This window comes from Odontesthes bonariensis, chromosome 22, assembly GCF_027942865.1.
Source record: "Odontesthes bonariensis isolate fOdoBon6 chromosome 22, fOdoBon6.hap1, whole genome shotgun sequence".
Taxonomy (NCBI): domain Eukaryota; kingdom Metazoa; phylum Chordata; class Actinopteri; order Atheriniformes; family Atherinopsidae; genus Odontesthes; species Odontesthes bonariensis.
The window spans coordinates 17,608,517-17,623,366 of NC_134527.1; the positions used below are offsets into that span (position 1 = coordinate 17,608,517).

Below are 14,850 nucleotides of genomic sequence, written 5' to 3' on the forward strand. Positions count from 1 at the left end.
ACCTCACAAGCGCAAGCTGTCGGTTTTAATTGAAGCTTTCCCTGCTGAAAGGCCTCCCTTAAATTGATCATTTTTACTTTTTTTTTACAAAGCTCTTATTAATGAAGAAATGACACCACCATCAGACACTCAATATATTATATGACACTGAAAAGAATGAAGGAAATGACTAGAGAATAGGAAGATTGTTATTATCACAGCTTGGAAATAGAAAGTGATTTAATTGGGCTATATTTGTGTGTGAAATATATCAAATTAGCCTGAAGAAATCTGTCACATAATATACATACACATAAATACAATAACATTGGAATGTACTTACATAAATTATTGTCATATAAGGATAGTAATAGATCTTAAATAAATTGTATGTCTGAAAATCATGTTTTTTTTATTCATTCACGGTAATGACATATATTTACACTTAAAACTTCATCACAACACACGAATCATCACACCGTATCCATCTTGAATTCAACCCACAGTGCCATCTGCTGTTTCAATTCCAGCCAAAGTGTCAAGCCGAAATACAGTTGCTCTTGTAGTTTGAATAGGTGTTTGATTTAATGCACTGCAGGTAATACCAACTTCTGGTGAATGATTTTTAATGCCTTTTTATAATTATAAAGTTCAGTGAAAACCTATAATTTAAGCCTTGCACATGGAGAATGATGAATGACGCACCCTTTCAAAGTAATTTGATTGGGTTTGATTATGAAGCCTCAAAATAAAAATGGGTTTTCTTGAGGAGAGGCAATCAGGCATGAGTGAGCGTTAGTGAATCTATTTGTTACTTAGTGACTTAATTGAAAACCTTCTCAGCTTCTCAGTGTGTGGTCTCTCCAATTTTATACCTACATAATGCAGTATAGTTTTATCCTGCCCCCCCCCTCTCTCTCTCTTCACGAGTCTCCACCATAATGTCTTTTAGGATTAAACTATTTCTTAAACATAAAATGAATAGCCTCTTTATCGGGGATCTTAAGAATCTTCAATTTCAGTTTTGTACACACGCACACCATTCCTGGTTTCAACATTTTTCTGTTTCATGATGTTTTCCTGAGGACTCCAATAAAAAGTAAACAAACAAATATTTCAGATGGCACTGTGCCGCGTGTCCTACCTGTTGCTGCCCTTTGAACATAGGTGACTCATCCTGTTTTGTTAAGGTCATCCTTGGATGAGGATGGGATATGTTTCGAGCCATATATACTCTCTAATATCCTGCGGGGATGTGTGTGGGGTTGTGACCTGACAATACCCAGAGGAAACCCTCAACCTTTTCAACACAAAATGTTACTTACCTGTGTGGACTCCTTATCTGTCCTCATCTATTCTCTTTATCTTTGGCTATCTGTATGTCAGTACTTTTGTGAAAGGGATCAGTCAAGTATGAGAATTTGACACACGCTCACGCTTGGGTGCCTTGCTGTGAATGAGGACTGCTTAAGTCACATTGTTGACCTTTCCAGGGGCACAAATACTCTGTAATAAACTGTTCTCGTAAATGATGTGGACCACGGATCACAAGCTGTATATGCTCCTTTGTTAGACTCTTTAAACTGAGCATACAATATGTGTTTGACAGTTTTTCTTGTTTTCTTTTTGCATGTGTAATTTTATTACAAGGCTGCAAGTGGGCAGTTGTTGAGCATTTTGGAAAAATGAATGAATAGAAAAAAGAAATTGACTTAAATAGACCTACTTAGACCTATGCGTAAAAAATGTGATAAAGCAATACAAGAAGTTGTAAACAAACTTCTTCCTGAGGCATCTTAGAGTCTTAAACTAATTTGAATTATTACAGGACTCCTTTGTTCTATTCTACTGGCCTGCGGTCTTCATGTTTACTGAAAAAACATCAATGTTTTAAATCTAACCTGTAGCAATGCTGTGAAAATCAGCTTATGGCACAGAAGTACTGTGCTCAAGTCAACTAGTCCTCAAATGGAAACAGTCATATAGCTTGTTCATACCCTTAAATACGACTTACAAGGATGTCCTGTAAGGTACAGCCCCGACAAGAGGCAGAAGGGAAATGACTCATTTGAGCATTTTCACATCAGAACAAACATCATTCTGAAGTCTTTTGTTTAGGAAGACACAAAATCCTCATAAGTACAAAGAAGGGAAGTGAATGGAACGCTTTCAGCCACGGGCCTTTGTGTAAGGTGAGATTAAAACCAACATCCATTCTGTCAATGATTAACTTCAGTTCAGTTTTATTTTTATACAGCACCAATACACAACAATTCTTATTAGTCCAATTCATTGTAAGCTAGTTATGATCCAATGAAATCAAATTCATTTAAATCTAAATTAGGCCATGTCACTTTATGCCAATTTACAGAAAGTTGCCTATCTTAGAAAACCATAATACTGCATTAAATCTTTTCTTTTATCCAATCCCCTGTCCAGAGCATGTATGATGTGATAGTGAAAAAATAAAACGTCCTTCAAACAGGAAGAAATCTTCAGCAGAACCAAACTCGAGAAGGGTGGCCATCTTCCTTGACTAGTTGTGGGTTCAAAGAACAGGAAAGAGGGATTAACAAGCCCCATAACACCAGACCAGTGATACCTCCAGAGATAGAGAAACACAATTTAATGACAACAGTCATGTCATATAATGTGAAACAGCAGCAGGTGGTCTTAGTCTATTTAATAATTTTTCTGTGTCAGAAAACAATATATCACAACACAACACAAAGCAAAAACATATCATATAACAGAATGATACAACATTTCAAATTAATTTTGCCTGGGGCCCTTTTATGTGGAGCTTGCATGTTCTCCCCAGCTATGTGTGGGTTCTGTCAGGGTGCTCCGGCTTACTCCCACCATGTCAGGTTAATTGATGATTCTAAATTGACCCAAGGAGCATGTGTGGGCGTGTGTGGTTAATTGTCTTGTTTGTCTCTGTGATGGACTGCCGACTCGTTCAAGGTGCACACTGCCTCTCGCTCAATGGCAATTTGGACAGGCCCCATGACTCTGAATTGAATTGAGTGGGTCTAGAAAATAGATGGATGCTTTGTAGAATTGCATTTTATATACAAATTATTGCATGTTTGGTTTAGTGTATTCTGAAATGTTGTTGTGTTTTCTGGGATACCTTAACTTTTACTGTCCACAAGCTATACATTGAATTACCAGTGGTGGGTGTGATTAACGAGATGGTCCAGAGATGAAGAAGGGAGACTCAGAGGAGACAGATTTAAAGCAGAGGGATGAAAAACACTGAGTCCTACATTCTCCACAATGCAACCAAATGCTCTGATTCAAGTCGTTACACACTCAATGGTAAGTAACGCTGTCTTAAAATAAAACTTTTGGTTGTGACGTTTGGATACAATTAGTTTCTTCTGACGTTTGAAGTTATTTTCACTTCTGAGGTACTGGATTCCTGATGGGTGTTTGTGCTTTCCTTGTTGACAAGGTAAACACAGCCTTTTTAAGACACCAAAATTTAGACATGAAAGTTGAATGGAATCATTTTCTTGTTGGTAACATGAATAAACCCTAAATGCTCTCACCCTGTACTGTACCATGACAAATTAATCACATGTAGGTTCAAACCATGCATAACTGAAGTGGTTCTTCAGCATCCTGGTTTCAAAGCAACATGTAAGAATTGTATCAAAGCAAGTTGATGTAAATTCTGTTTGTTTTTTTTGCCAACTAACCGAGTTTCAATCTGATGTATTTCTCTACGAGGATTACATCGTGTGGCCAACACATTTTGTGAGTTATTGGCTGAATGGGTGGTAGTTATCAACCAGTAATCCAGAAAATTAAGATTCTGATGCAGTACATTATTAACAAAATTAGCAATGAAGCACAGCAAATTAAACCAAATGAGAAGTTTAGGAATAACTATTCATGGGTCTGAAGCTTGATAGTTATATTGCCATCGCCAAAGTATACTAATGCGTTCCATAAAAGAGAAAACTTTGAAAAGATTGAAACCAGAAACTCACATTTAAATGCAGTTGGTCATAAGTTGCTGAGTTTTTATTGGTATACCAAGACTGGGGGCGTAGAAGGCAAGACTACATTTAGATGGTGGAAATTTAATGGAAATTAACAGGAAACAGTTAAACAACGCATCTGAAAAAGATGCAGCTTTTGGCGAAAGTTGCATTTATGTGTGGTTTTTGTAAAGGAGTTATAGCTTAGAAAAAAACTAAAAAAACAAGAGTGAAAACAACTGTAGGACAGAGGTCTTCAACAGGGGGTCCGCGACCCCCAGGGGATCCGCGGAGGTACTGCAGGGGGGTCGCGAAATCTTTGTTTGATTAGACAATTTTTAACATTAAAAAAAAAACAAAAACTGTTTTTTCTCACAAATTGTGTGCAAACATGTGCCATCCACAGATGGTTTGAGGATTCATTGTCCCGTCTACATGCATGTTTAAAGTTAAAATCTGTGGATTATTTGAATAGCTCTGTGTTGTATGCAAGACGTTTGTTTATAAATGGCAGTGGCACTGCCACCCTGCACCTTGCACATGTTTAAAATAAAAACATGAATATATTAACCTGTGTATTATTTGAATAGCTTAGTATTGAATGTACAATAACAGAGTAGCTATATTTATACACGGCACTTGGCTCCGTTAAATATAAAACACAATTGTATGCCATATAAATAGTAGGGGGGGTCCCTGCTCCAACTCTCCATCAGTTTGGGGGTCCCTGGCCTGAAAAACGTTGAAGACCCCTGCTGTAGGAAATGGACAGTACCATGTTTGATAGAATGGGAACACGTGCTTTCCCTTCCTAAAGTCTCAGAAAACCGACGCATACTCCACACACCTGACTTGCTGATTAATTCCACAAACTGTAAACAGATGTTGGATAAAGTTTTAAAATGAGATTTAATGCCACCTATGCCATCTTGGATTTGGGTTTCTAGAGCCGGAATTGGCCATAATTGGACAAGTACGCGTAGCCGTAGGGTGATAATTGATTGGACAAAAAAAAAGGACTAGTATTCAGTGTGTGCGGTGCTGGATGTAGTGCACTTCCCGGTTAGAACAAGCCCCCCCCCCCCCCCCCCCCCCCCCGCACTGGTGCTTTGTTGAGACGGAAACCAGCAAGTTCCATCAGTGTGGAATGACGTTGACACCCCCTGCAGTTACTCTGAAATATCAGGGCAAACAACAGCGTTCACTAATTGCAGACCTTAAATGATCGTTAGTCACCATTGCTTTCTCATTTTGTCGCCGGCTCCGTGGCACTTTTGAAAAATGAGCCGCTGACGTACAGCTGTTTCAGGAGGGGCATTTAACTTCGGTCATTAGTCATTTCTATCAAAGGCATCGGGAGCGTAACTTCAGCAAGTCTGTAGCTGGACGCCAGTTTCTCCACGGCATAAGAATCGAGCCATGCTGGAAATGTTTTAAGTTTTTCAAATCAAGCCGATTAACTGCAATTTAAGGATTAAAACACGAGCTTTAGATCTGAAATCTTCTTGTACAATGGGCGGTGTGTGCTTATGTTATTCATGGACTTGCAGACCGATGTGGCCAGTTTTTATTATTCTGGCTGCAATACCTTGTTTCTCTCAATGCTCTGAGAGTCCTGCAGCAGTTGTTGGGAAAATGTATCCACGCGGCAATCACTGGGCAGTAGGTAAGGACAACATTTTAATGTTGGAAAATAATTTCAATTCAAATAATCATGCATTTTTTTCATTATCTGAAGATCATTTTCAGAACAAATCCTACAATTCTATGTGAACAGAATGTCCAACATCCCGTTTTCTGCATTATAGTAGCTACCATCTAATCTGCCTGATGATAATGATGTTAATTTGTCCGTCAGCTCAGACAGAAATGTATAGTTTTTTTCCCCAGGCTTGACAGCACCTCGAAAGAAAAAGTGAAACATTTGTTCTAGTAAAGTGAATCAAAGCAGTTCTTTGATTATGGAAGTTGTTTTGTTAGAGTCTGACTACTTGCAATCATTTTTCAAGGATCCTGCCAGTAAAATTGGATGAAAAGCTATTACTATTGTACAGCAGTTAATAAATCCCGTTATGTCTTACTTTCTCAGGTCATTTAATGGGGAAGAAGAGCATAAAGAGGCTGCCTGCACTGCAGGAGGCGAACTTTGACAGGGACTACCTCACACCCTCAGAACCAGTCCGGAACTGTAAGCTGGACCGACATGAGCGACCTATGGCAGCTCTGCAACCAAAGAACCAAAAACAGAGGGCGCCTCAAAGGCTGCCTCAGCTCCACAGCAGCTGGAGAGAACAGGACAGAGAGCTGTATCTCCGAGAGGTCAGTCTGTAGATTTAACCTCCCTCGCTAATGAGTGATCCCTGCAAGTGTTGAAAATATGGTGACATTTCTCCATCTAACCACTGTTTTATAGCTGTCAGACCTGCTTCACCTGGCTTTGAAACTGAAGGACAATGACTTCTCCTGAATCCAAGACAAAGTGTGTCTCAAACACAGCCATTGGTATTTACTCAACCAGCTCTGTAATCACATATGAACACGGTGTATATTTTCTGCTGTAAGAAAATGCTGGAAACATGACAGATGTTTGATTTTCCGTTCTTTAAAATTTCTACATCACAACGTCAACGTCACAAAGTGTTTAGATGACTGAATGAATTGACAATTCTGTGCTACATAAGCTGAGGAACTGAAATAAATTTACCATTGTGATAACTGCATTGTTGGTGTCAAGTCATGATTTACACACCATGAATTTCATTCTATTTTTTTGAATCACACGTTTATTGTTTTGTAGAATGAAAGGAAAATCCGGAACATTTTTAGGCCGACAGTGGAGGGATTCGGTGGCTCTGTTATGCTGTGGGGAGATTTTTTTTTTGCCATTGTTGGTGTCCACTTGTACCTCAGAAGAAAGACTATTTGCAAATGAGCGTAAAGATATTGTCAGAAGCATTCATATTGAGATGGGAGGGGTGTCATTTCCAGGGCAATGACACAACATTGTGGCAAACACCTGACTGAGAGGCTTCATGCTCCTCTCCCCCTCATTTGTCCCCAATTTGAAATTAAAGCTCATGTCTTCGCCACATGTGTAGTACCCAGTTTTTACCACTAGATGGTGTAGAGTTCCAATTTAAAGAGCAGTAACTTTCCAGTGAGCTGGAGCACAAAAAAATAAAAATACCACGCTTGCATATGAAAACGGGTCATGAGAGCAGTTTATAGCTTGGCTTTTCACATGGGGGAAAAATTATTAGACGAACAAACACACCCCAGTGTTTGTCTTATCAGGAGAGTTGGGTGGATGATGTTCTGCCTTTTTTTTTGGCTCCCAGGAGACACTAGCAGACAATAGGACATGCTAATTGAAACAGTTTGGTTAAACATATCTTTCTCTAAAAGCCAAAGGAAAAAATTTTCACGCTACTTCTCTTTACTCATTTGTCACGGATGATTGGTGAACAACAGCAGAACAAGCCACTTTCACCCGCCATTATGAGTCTAATCCCTGGAGCGAATAGGATACAGTTTACAGGAGTTAATGAGGAGGAAACAAGTGGGCTGAGAGACTCTCTAAAACAGACAGAGGAAGTCCGGGAGCTTAAACCCCTTCTGTAAAACACATCCACCGTGTTTAGAATGCTGGTATGTTGTAAATGATTGACACGAGTTTAGGCTTTTCCACAAAACTAGACTTTTTGCCAGTTTGGTTCATTATGAAAAGAAAATAGTGATTATCATAAAAACACGGCTTAAAATCCAACCACTTTTCAAAACTCCTTCAAGTAATTTCTCTTCCTGAATATTTTTGTTCCTCATCTGACATTCGTCCACCACTAAGGGGTGCTACATTCAATATTACCCATTTTTAAATGCGCTGAGTTTGTCCTGTAACTCTTATCGGAAAAAAAAGAAAGAACTTGTGAAGCAGATATCTTTACATAAATCTGATCTTATTAGATGTACAGCAGGTGACTGATGTCACACTGTAATGGATTTCCCTTCACACTGCATTCATTCCTGATGTAAACGTACACATTGGTGTTCTATTCTAATTCCGTCAGGTATCAAACACAAATATCCTCATCCCAAAAGTGCCAAACTGTTTAGGAAAATTCGAGAAGCCATACATTTGTAAATATGAAGTTTATTCTTTGGAGAAAAAAAACAACAATTGTTACATTGTTTATGAAAATGACCATGAATATGGTCCAGAATTAATGGTGCTCCATTACTATGAGCAGAATAAACAGATATCGATGGAATGTATTTGTTATATTGGCAACACAGGAATGTATAAGAATGGGATACGGCTCGCTGACTGTAAAAGTTAAAAGTAAAAACGATTTACAAAGATAATAAAGGAGAAGAAAAACACCAGAACATAATCAATCGTAAGTGTTTAGTAGTTACTTGACAGTCTGTGCCACAGCTCTTCAGGAAATCTTGTGTAATTGATGAGGAAGTCTTGAATCCTGGAGGGAAAGTGGAGCTCTGGCACTTCAGAAATTCCAAAATTTTACAATCCTATCAGCGGGAGGATAAAGTTTTTCCAAAAATTCTGCGTGGCGCATTCTGGGTCTTCGTGTCCACTTAGAACTCCCACCCAGTATCACCACGTCTTCCCAATTGAGTGAATGTGTTCCTTGGCCTTCATCCTCAGTGAGGCAATACTGGAGTTCCTGGGGTCAGCTGAGCACTGGTATGCTGGGGCCGGGGGGCACATAGAGCCAATGTGGTGCAGGTGAGGGCCGTGTCCCAGGGCTTGGGAGTTGAATAAAGAGGCTGACAAGTTAGAGGGCATGGAAGGGGGTGGCGAAGGAGTGTAGGTGCCCGGGAGACTCTGCGTGCTGCTGATGAAGCCTGGCAGTGACTGCAGGGAGGCGGAGGTGGTGATCGGGCAGGAGAGCCAGGGGTCGAGTTGGAGCCCGGAGCCAAGGGAGCTGGTGGGGGAGCGGCTGAAGGAGAGCAGAGAAGAGGAGGGGGTATCTTGCAGCTTGATGGAGCTCACCTCCAGCTTCTCCTGACGACGCCACTTGGCCCGCCGGTTTTGGAACCACACCTAAAAAGAAAGAGGTGAACTCTTTGAGCGCTTTTAAAATGCAGTCCCTATCTTTACTGCTTTTTCTTTCTTTTTTAAATGTGAGCCTTTAATGTAAGACAACGCATAGTATGGCAGCATTTAGATAAATTCAAATGTAAAAGAAGAAAGTACTCGTCAAGTGGCAGTGGAGATTTCAAGATTTTATTCAAGTTGTTTCATTTTAGTAAATAAAGAATGACTCTTATAACCTTTACATTTCAAGAGAATAACTGGCCTTTTTTTTAATCATTTAAAGGTTTAACTTTGATTAAAGCTATTTATACAAAACAGACGGATAGATAAATATAGATAGAAAATATGCAAAAAAGTAAAATTTGCTCCGTCTTCCCCGTTTCATTAAGCGTATGTAAATAATGGGCTACAAAACCGGGAGCATTTTTAAAAACTTTTACATTCAGACTATGAGCCTACAACGGCAAAATATCCTCACATTTAAAATATAATAGAGTACATTTTTTATAACTGTAGCCTACGAACGAATAAAATGAAAATCTAAAGCAAACTTTGAATTTAGCTGAATCGCGTTGTACTTAGCCTATAGTTTGAGTTCTGCAAGTAAAAACTAAATAGAAATGCAGATATGGCCTTATTTACAGCCTACATAAGCGGCCATCATTATTTCTGTGGCCTACAGGCCGAGCGTGTGATTAGTGACATACCTGCACTCGGACCTCCGGTAGGTTGACCTTAAGGGCCAGCTCCTCTCTGCTGTAAACGTCCGGGTAGTGGGACTTCTCGAAAGCTCGTTCCAGTTCGTGGAGCTGGAAGGTGGTGAAGGTGGTTCTGTTCCGCCGATGCTTCTTCTTCTGGTTTTCATCGTCGGACAGTTTGCCGTCTCTGTCCGGCGAGTCCGGACACACGGAGGCTTCACCTGTGCTGCTGCCACAACACACACCTGCCGGGAGGAGACAGCGTGAGGACTCAAGAAAAAGCGTGGAATAATAATAAAAAAAAAAATTAAAAAAAACGTTTTGGCCCTTAAAGTAAAATTATGTTAGTTTCTCGTAAGCCAGCTCCCCTTTAGGCTATAAAAAAAGATTTGTTCTCACTTGACGAACCTCTACAAAATTTGGCGCTATAAGCAAAAATAAAATACAACAATTTTCTTGAGAAAATAGTGAAAGTGACGGGTTATCTGTGGATTTAAAACTGTGCAAACCTACAACAGATGAGACCGCGTGCAATAAACAGCCTGTAGTTTTCACTTAAACGAATGTAAAACTTACCGTCACAGCTGTCTGAGTAATGACCTTTCTTCACTTGGGTCACAACCACAGTCCCGCTGCGCTCTGCATCTTTGACCTGGACTTTTTCTGTCACGCCGTAGGAGGCTGATTTGTGGAAGATGGTGTCCTCTTTAAATCCCAGTATGGCCTCTATGCTGTGGACTGTGGACGGAATGTTCCCCGGACTCTGGACGGAGCGCGCGGAGGGAGACAAGCGCTCATCCGTCATCATCACTTGGGAACTTGATCCAAGAAGCCACATTTGTTAGTAAAGTCCAGAAAAATACTGTCAGAATAAACTCGCTCCGACGTCTTCTCAGTGCGTTTCTTGCTCTTACTTTTCGCTCAAATCTAAAGAGGTTGGAAAAACTTGCGCACGGGTTACGCACTCGCGTCTCGGTCAGTGGTTGTGGAGCATCTTCGGTGTCGGCTTTTAAAGTAGTGCCTTCTGTAAGACCCCCTGCTCGTGCGGCACCCCCCCGTCCCACGTCACAGAGGGGACGTCCTGTTGGATTCAGTCCTGCTGGATTTAGGGTAACTGTGCGCCCTTGCGGGCACCAACCTCCACACCCTCCCTTGCTCCTCCCCATCCCAAGTGCACCAGCACCAGTGCTGGCTCTAAACCCACTTACATAAATCTTAAAACCGTCTTTCCACTCCTCCAGATGTCATGTTCATGTCAGTCTGTGAAAAAGGGGAAGATTAGGCCCAAAGATTAAGGTACAACAAAATCATAATTACAAGATTTCTGGTAAGGACAAGGATTGCAAGATGACAGCTTAATATTTAATCAAGTCGTCAAGATATTGTTGCCAAAAATGAATGGACTTTATATTTGAAGAACTGTTTGTTTTATTGATCTAAAGAAAAGATCATGCACCCCCTGACACGTGTTGAATAAGACACTTGAACACTTGAATGGCTTCATTAAGTGAAATTAAATCATGTTTCTGCCATTTTTTTTTCTTTTTTCTTTTAAAAATAAAAGGTCTTATAGGTGCTGAGTCAAACAAAGTGACAAAGCACAAACAATAACAATTTGAAGCTATAGCCACTTAACAGCAAACAAAGATTGACAGCAGTGTGGTAATCCTGCTTAAGGGGATTACATTATTTTACTGAAAAGAGTTAAAACCCCTAAAACTATTTAGCTTTTCCTAATTAAAGAAGCTGACCTCTGCTCGCCCAAAAGAGGAGGTGTGCCTCGGGGAGACAGCGAGATGCTAAATGAACACCAATTAGTACTGCAAAGCATTTTAGAGATTCCCCCTTATTTTCTTGTGTCCACCACGACAGTGTTTAATATCGTGGACAAACAAAGCTACAGCTTGCGACACCCTTTTTGAACAGTTTCACAAAAAAAAAACTTGCAAGCAGTGCATGGGCATGGGAGGTGACAACAGAGTTGCCACAGTTACTCCGTAAATTTGAAAAACAATCAGTCGTGAAAAAAGGGATGGTGCTGGCACAACTTGCCATCTGTGTCTGAGAGCCACGTCTCAGTTTCGTGACAGAGGGTTCTTACGTGAAAAAGTTCTTTGAGTTTGAACTCACTTCGTTTTATTGTTAAGATGGCAGTTATGTCATGACTTTGGCAAACTTACGCATTGTTTCTCATCAGCTTAATGATTGCGCGCACAGGCTGAATTATACTTCTAGTCCAGCACGACAGAAGTACGACACTCCAGTGTCACCATTAATGCACAGACAATTACTGGTTTGTCAATGCATTTTGAAACTGTTCTTCATACCTTTTTTTTTCCCAGTCTAAACAGTATCACGAGGACATTATTGTAGAGGATTATATGGACAAACTTCTACTTGAACCTTGGATATTGCAGCCAGAACCCAATCACACATTGGGAACGAGTCAACAGCTTGAGACTTTTTTCTTTGAGAGTTAAAAAAAATGTCTTAAGTTCAACAAATATATCCAAAAAAACAAAGACCTAAGTCTAAATTAGGCTCTTCGGTATTTGGGAATATTGTTTTCTTGCTGAGAGGGAATAAATAATATGTATCACAAAGCTATGACTGGTTACTGCACTCCAGGATTAAGGAGTAGAGGGAGAGGCCAACAGCTACACTGTTCTGTCCAAAGGTAAAACTCAAATCTCATTTGGGTAAATGTAAGAACAACAGGTTATGTTTTTTGTCAGGGTTGGTGCGTTTTTTTGTGTGTAGCCCAAACAGTCAATATTACAACAGACCAGCTCATTTGTGAACTTTAGATGGAAATGCAGTTATAAACTTTTACCGCATTGCCCTTTACCTCTGAAGTCAGATCCCAGAGCTGGGAATGACATCACACCGAAGTTCCACTCTGTCAGAAAACCAGTATTTGTTATGTGCTTAATGGGGAGACTATTATAAGCGAAACGAGTTGATGACAACACCTTGCACTATCTTTAGTGCATACAGACATCATAGCAATATGGAGGTTGGAGTATTGTGCATGCAACTGATTTAATGAGACACAAACTAAAAGATGTTTTAGCAGTTTATTAAAGCCACTAATGCCACTTCTCATGCACAGGGCAGCCATATTGGGTACTGAAGGCAGGGCTGATGAGGTTCCTTTGTTTTTCCAAGTTGGAAATCTGACTTTGCGAAACGTTTTTTTTTTTTTTTTTTTTTCCTATTGTCAAGTAAAAATTCGGACTTCTGAGTTTAAACGGAATCCACTAATATAGTTTAAGGCAGTAAAACCACCAAGGTAAGAGGTAAAAACTGCCAAGCCAAATTGGTTGGAGTAAGAGAAGAACCCGTCGAATCTTTGATGTACTGCCATTAAAACATTTGACCACAACAGATCTGAAATTAAACAGCAAAGATGATATTTAGGCGTAAACTTTAAGGAACTGTATGTGGGCAGGTGTGTATCTATTCCAACAAAGACATGAAGAGATGGAGTGCAGGCTGGTTTTCAACAATTTCTGCAAAATTCACAAACTACAACTTACCTCTATCTAACGATCTATAGTACTAAAAGAAAGTTCAAGTAGACTTCTCATTGGTTCTTTAGATATTTCATCCAAGAGACTTCATCAGTCTAACTGATGGGAATAATTTCAACAGTTTATGCCATTAAATGCAGTATGCATCTATTGATTTCGACCATTCATCTTTACTAACTAATTGAACTGCTTGTGCATTTATTTAATACTTATTTCCACTTCAAATGTTTCTGTTTTTCATTTCCACAGCTTTTTCAACCATTTATTCAACACCGTGAACAATTTCCGCTTTTCTCCAGCAAGTTTCATGTCAGCCAGTTTATGTTTATCAACAATTTTATTACCTAAAGTTATTTCAGTTCATATTGACAAGCTATTCATTTATTACTTATCAATGTCAACCATTAAAGCCTAACTTTCCTTTTAGTTTGACAGCATTTAACATTTTAAACCTTTATACTGCAGATATTCCCAAAATGTTTTTCCGTGTCCAGTCTATTCATGACCATAAGAAAATTTCTAAATATTGTTTGGAATCACTCGCTCTAACTTAACTTTAGCAATTGTGTATGTGCAGCCATCCTGAAATGCTGAGAGTTTTGTTGTTTCCTACTTGAATATGAATGTAACAGCTTTTGGCATTTTTGCACAGTGTCTTGTACTGTATTTTAAAGTTAAAAAAAGGATGAAATATCTAACACTTTAAGACTATGAAGAGAAAGACGGAGACAGAGGGAGAGACAGAGGGCACATGCTGACAACCTTGGCTGTGCTGATCCTATTAGATGTAATCTCCAGACTTCACAAATCCACAGCCGTTCAAACTTGGTCTCGTGTGAAACTCTGAACATTGTCGCTCCTCAGCCACCCCTGCATCATTACTAACTGTTTGGATAATGCCCAATTAAATTAAGACCCATTCCTTTTTCACTGCATTATCCCTGATTCCTGCAAATAGGATTATTTGTAGCAGCCCAATGTTAAATATTTAAGGCCTGTGCAGCTGAATATCCGGGCAACTGAAAATCTGAAAAGCCACAGAGGACTTGAAATAAAAACTTTAAACATAAAACTTTATGCATCAACTTAAATATTTTTTTCATCTTTTTCCCAAACCATGATGGATTATTGATAGTTTTGATTACTTATAACTGGCTTCCAAACACACGGAGCTCAGTTTATGTGTAAAAGCTGTATATGTCTGACAGATGAGGAAATTGAACCTTTAAGGAGGTCTTTTCAAGCTTTGCAACACAAACTGACCCATTGTTTTACTCAATATACATCTTTATTTGACCGATACATTTGTTTTCTCAGCGTGAAGTACCTCCATGCATTTTCATAAATGCTCATGTACGATGTATTTGGATTTGTGCAAAATTGCAAATATCTCTGCAGACATTTCAAGCTCAACAGTTTTTAATACAGATATATATGTCAAAACCTGTGATGGTTAGTTGCTTTTGTAGTAACACCAAAAGAGAGAAACTACGGAACATACTTAATTCAAACACCACATACAAAAGGAAAGTAGTGATACTCAGATGGGATTGGTTTTCTATCAGCAAGTCATGATATATCTTTGTTCA

At 39.4% G+C, this 14,850-nt stretch overlaps 2 protein-coding genes across 2 annotated transcripts; one reads left to right on the plus strand and one right to left on the minus strand.

The window, feature by feature from the left end:
- Positions 1–5,115: 5,115 nt before the first annotated feature.
- On the plus strand, positions 5,116–6,691 carry grp (gastrin-releasing peptide). Its single transcript, XM_075455827.1, has 3 exons — positions 5,116–5,637; positions 6,061–6,290; positions 6,385–6,691. Exons 1-3 carry the CDS (start codon positions 5,484–5,486, stop codon positions 6,436–6,438), a joined length of 438 nt encoding a protein of 145 aa, XP_075311942.1. The 5' UTR covers positions 5,116–5,483; the 3' UTR covers positions 6,439–6,691.
- Positions 6,692–8,105: 1,414 nt separating this feature from the next.
- On the minus strand, positions 8,106–10,695 carry rx3 (retinal homeobox gene 3). Its single transcript, XM_075455722.1, has 3 exons — positions 10,305–10,695; positions 9,738–9,973; positions 8,106–9,036 (listed from the first exon to the last, which is right to left on the minus strand). Exons 1-3 carry the CDS (start codon positions 10,564–10,566, stop codon positions 8,587–8,589), a joined length of 948 nt encoding a protein of 315 aa, XP_075311837.1. The 5' UTR covers positions 10,567–10,695; the 3' UTR covers positions 8,106–8,586.
- Positions 10,696–14,850: the final 4,155 nt, after the last annotated feature.

Coding starts and splice junctions, on each gene's coding strand:
- grp (XM_075455827.1), top strand. CDS start 5,484: ATGGGCGGTGTGTGCTTATGTTATTCATGGACTTGCAGACCGATGTGG. Junction 5,638..6,060: donor CGGCAATCACTGGGCAGTAG/GTAAGGACAACA, acceptor TTACTTTCTCAG/GTCATTTAATGGGGAAGAAG. Junction 6,291..6,384: donor GAGAGCTGTATCTCCGAGAG/GTCAGTCTGTAG, acceptor ACTGTTTTATAG/CTGTCAGACCTGCTTCACCT.
- rx3 (XM_075455722.1), bottom strand. CDS start 10,566: ATGTGGCTTCTTGGATCAAGTTCCCAAGTGATGATGACGGATGAGCGC. Junction 9,974..10,304: donor TTACTCAGACAGCTGTGACG/GTAAGTTTTACA, acceptor TCCTCCCGGCAG/GTGTGTGTTGTGGCAGCAGC. Junction 9,037..9,737: donor TACCGGAGGTCCGAGTGCAG/GTATGTCACTAA, acceptor CTTTCTTTTTAG/GTGTGGTTCCAAAACCGGCG.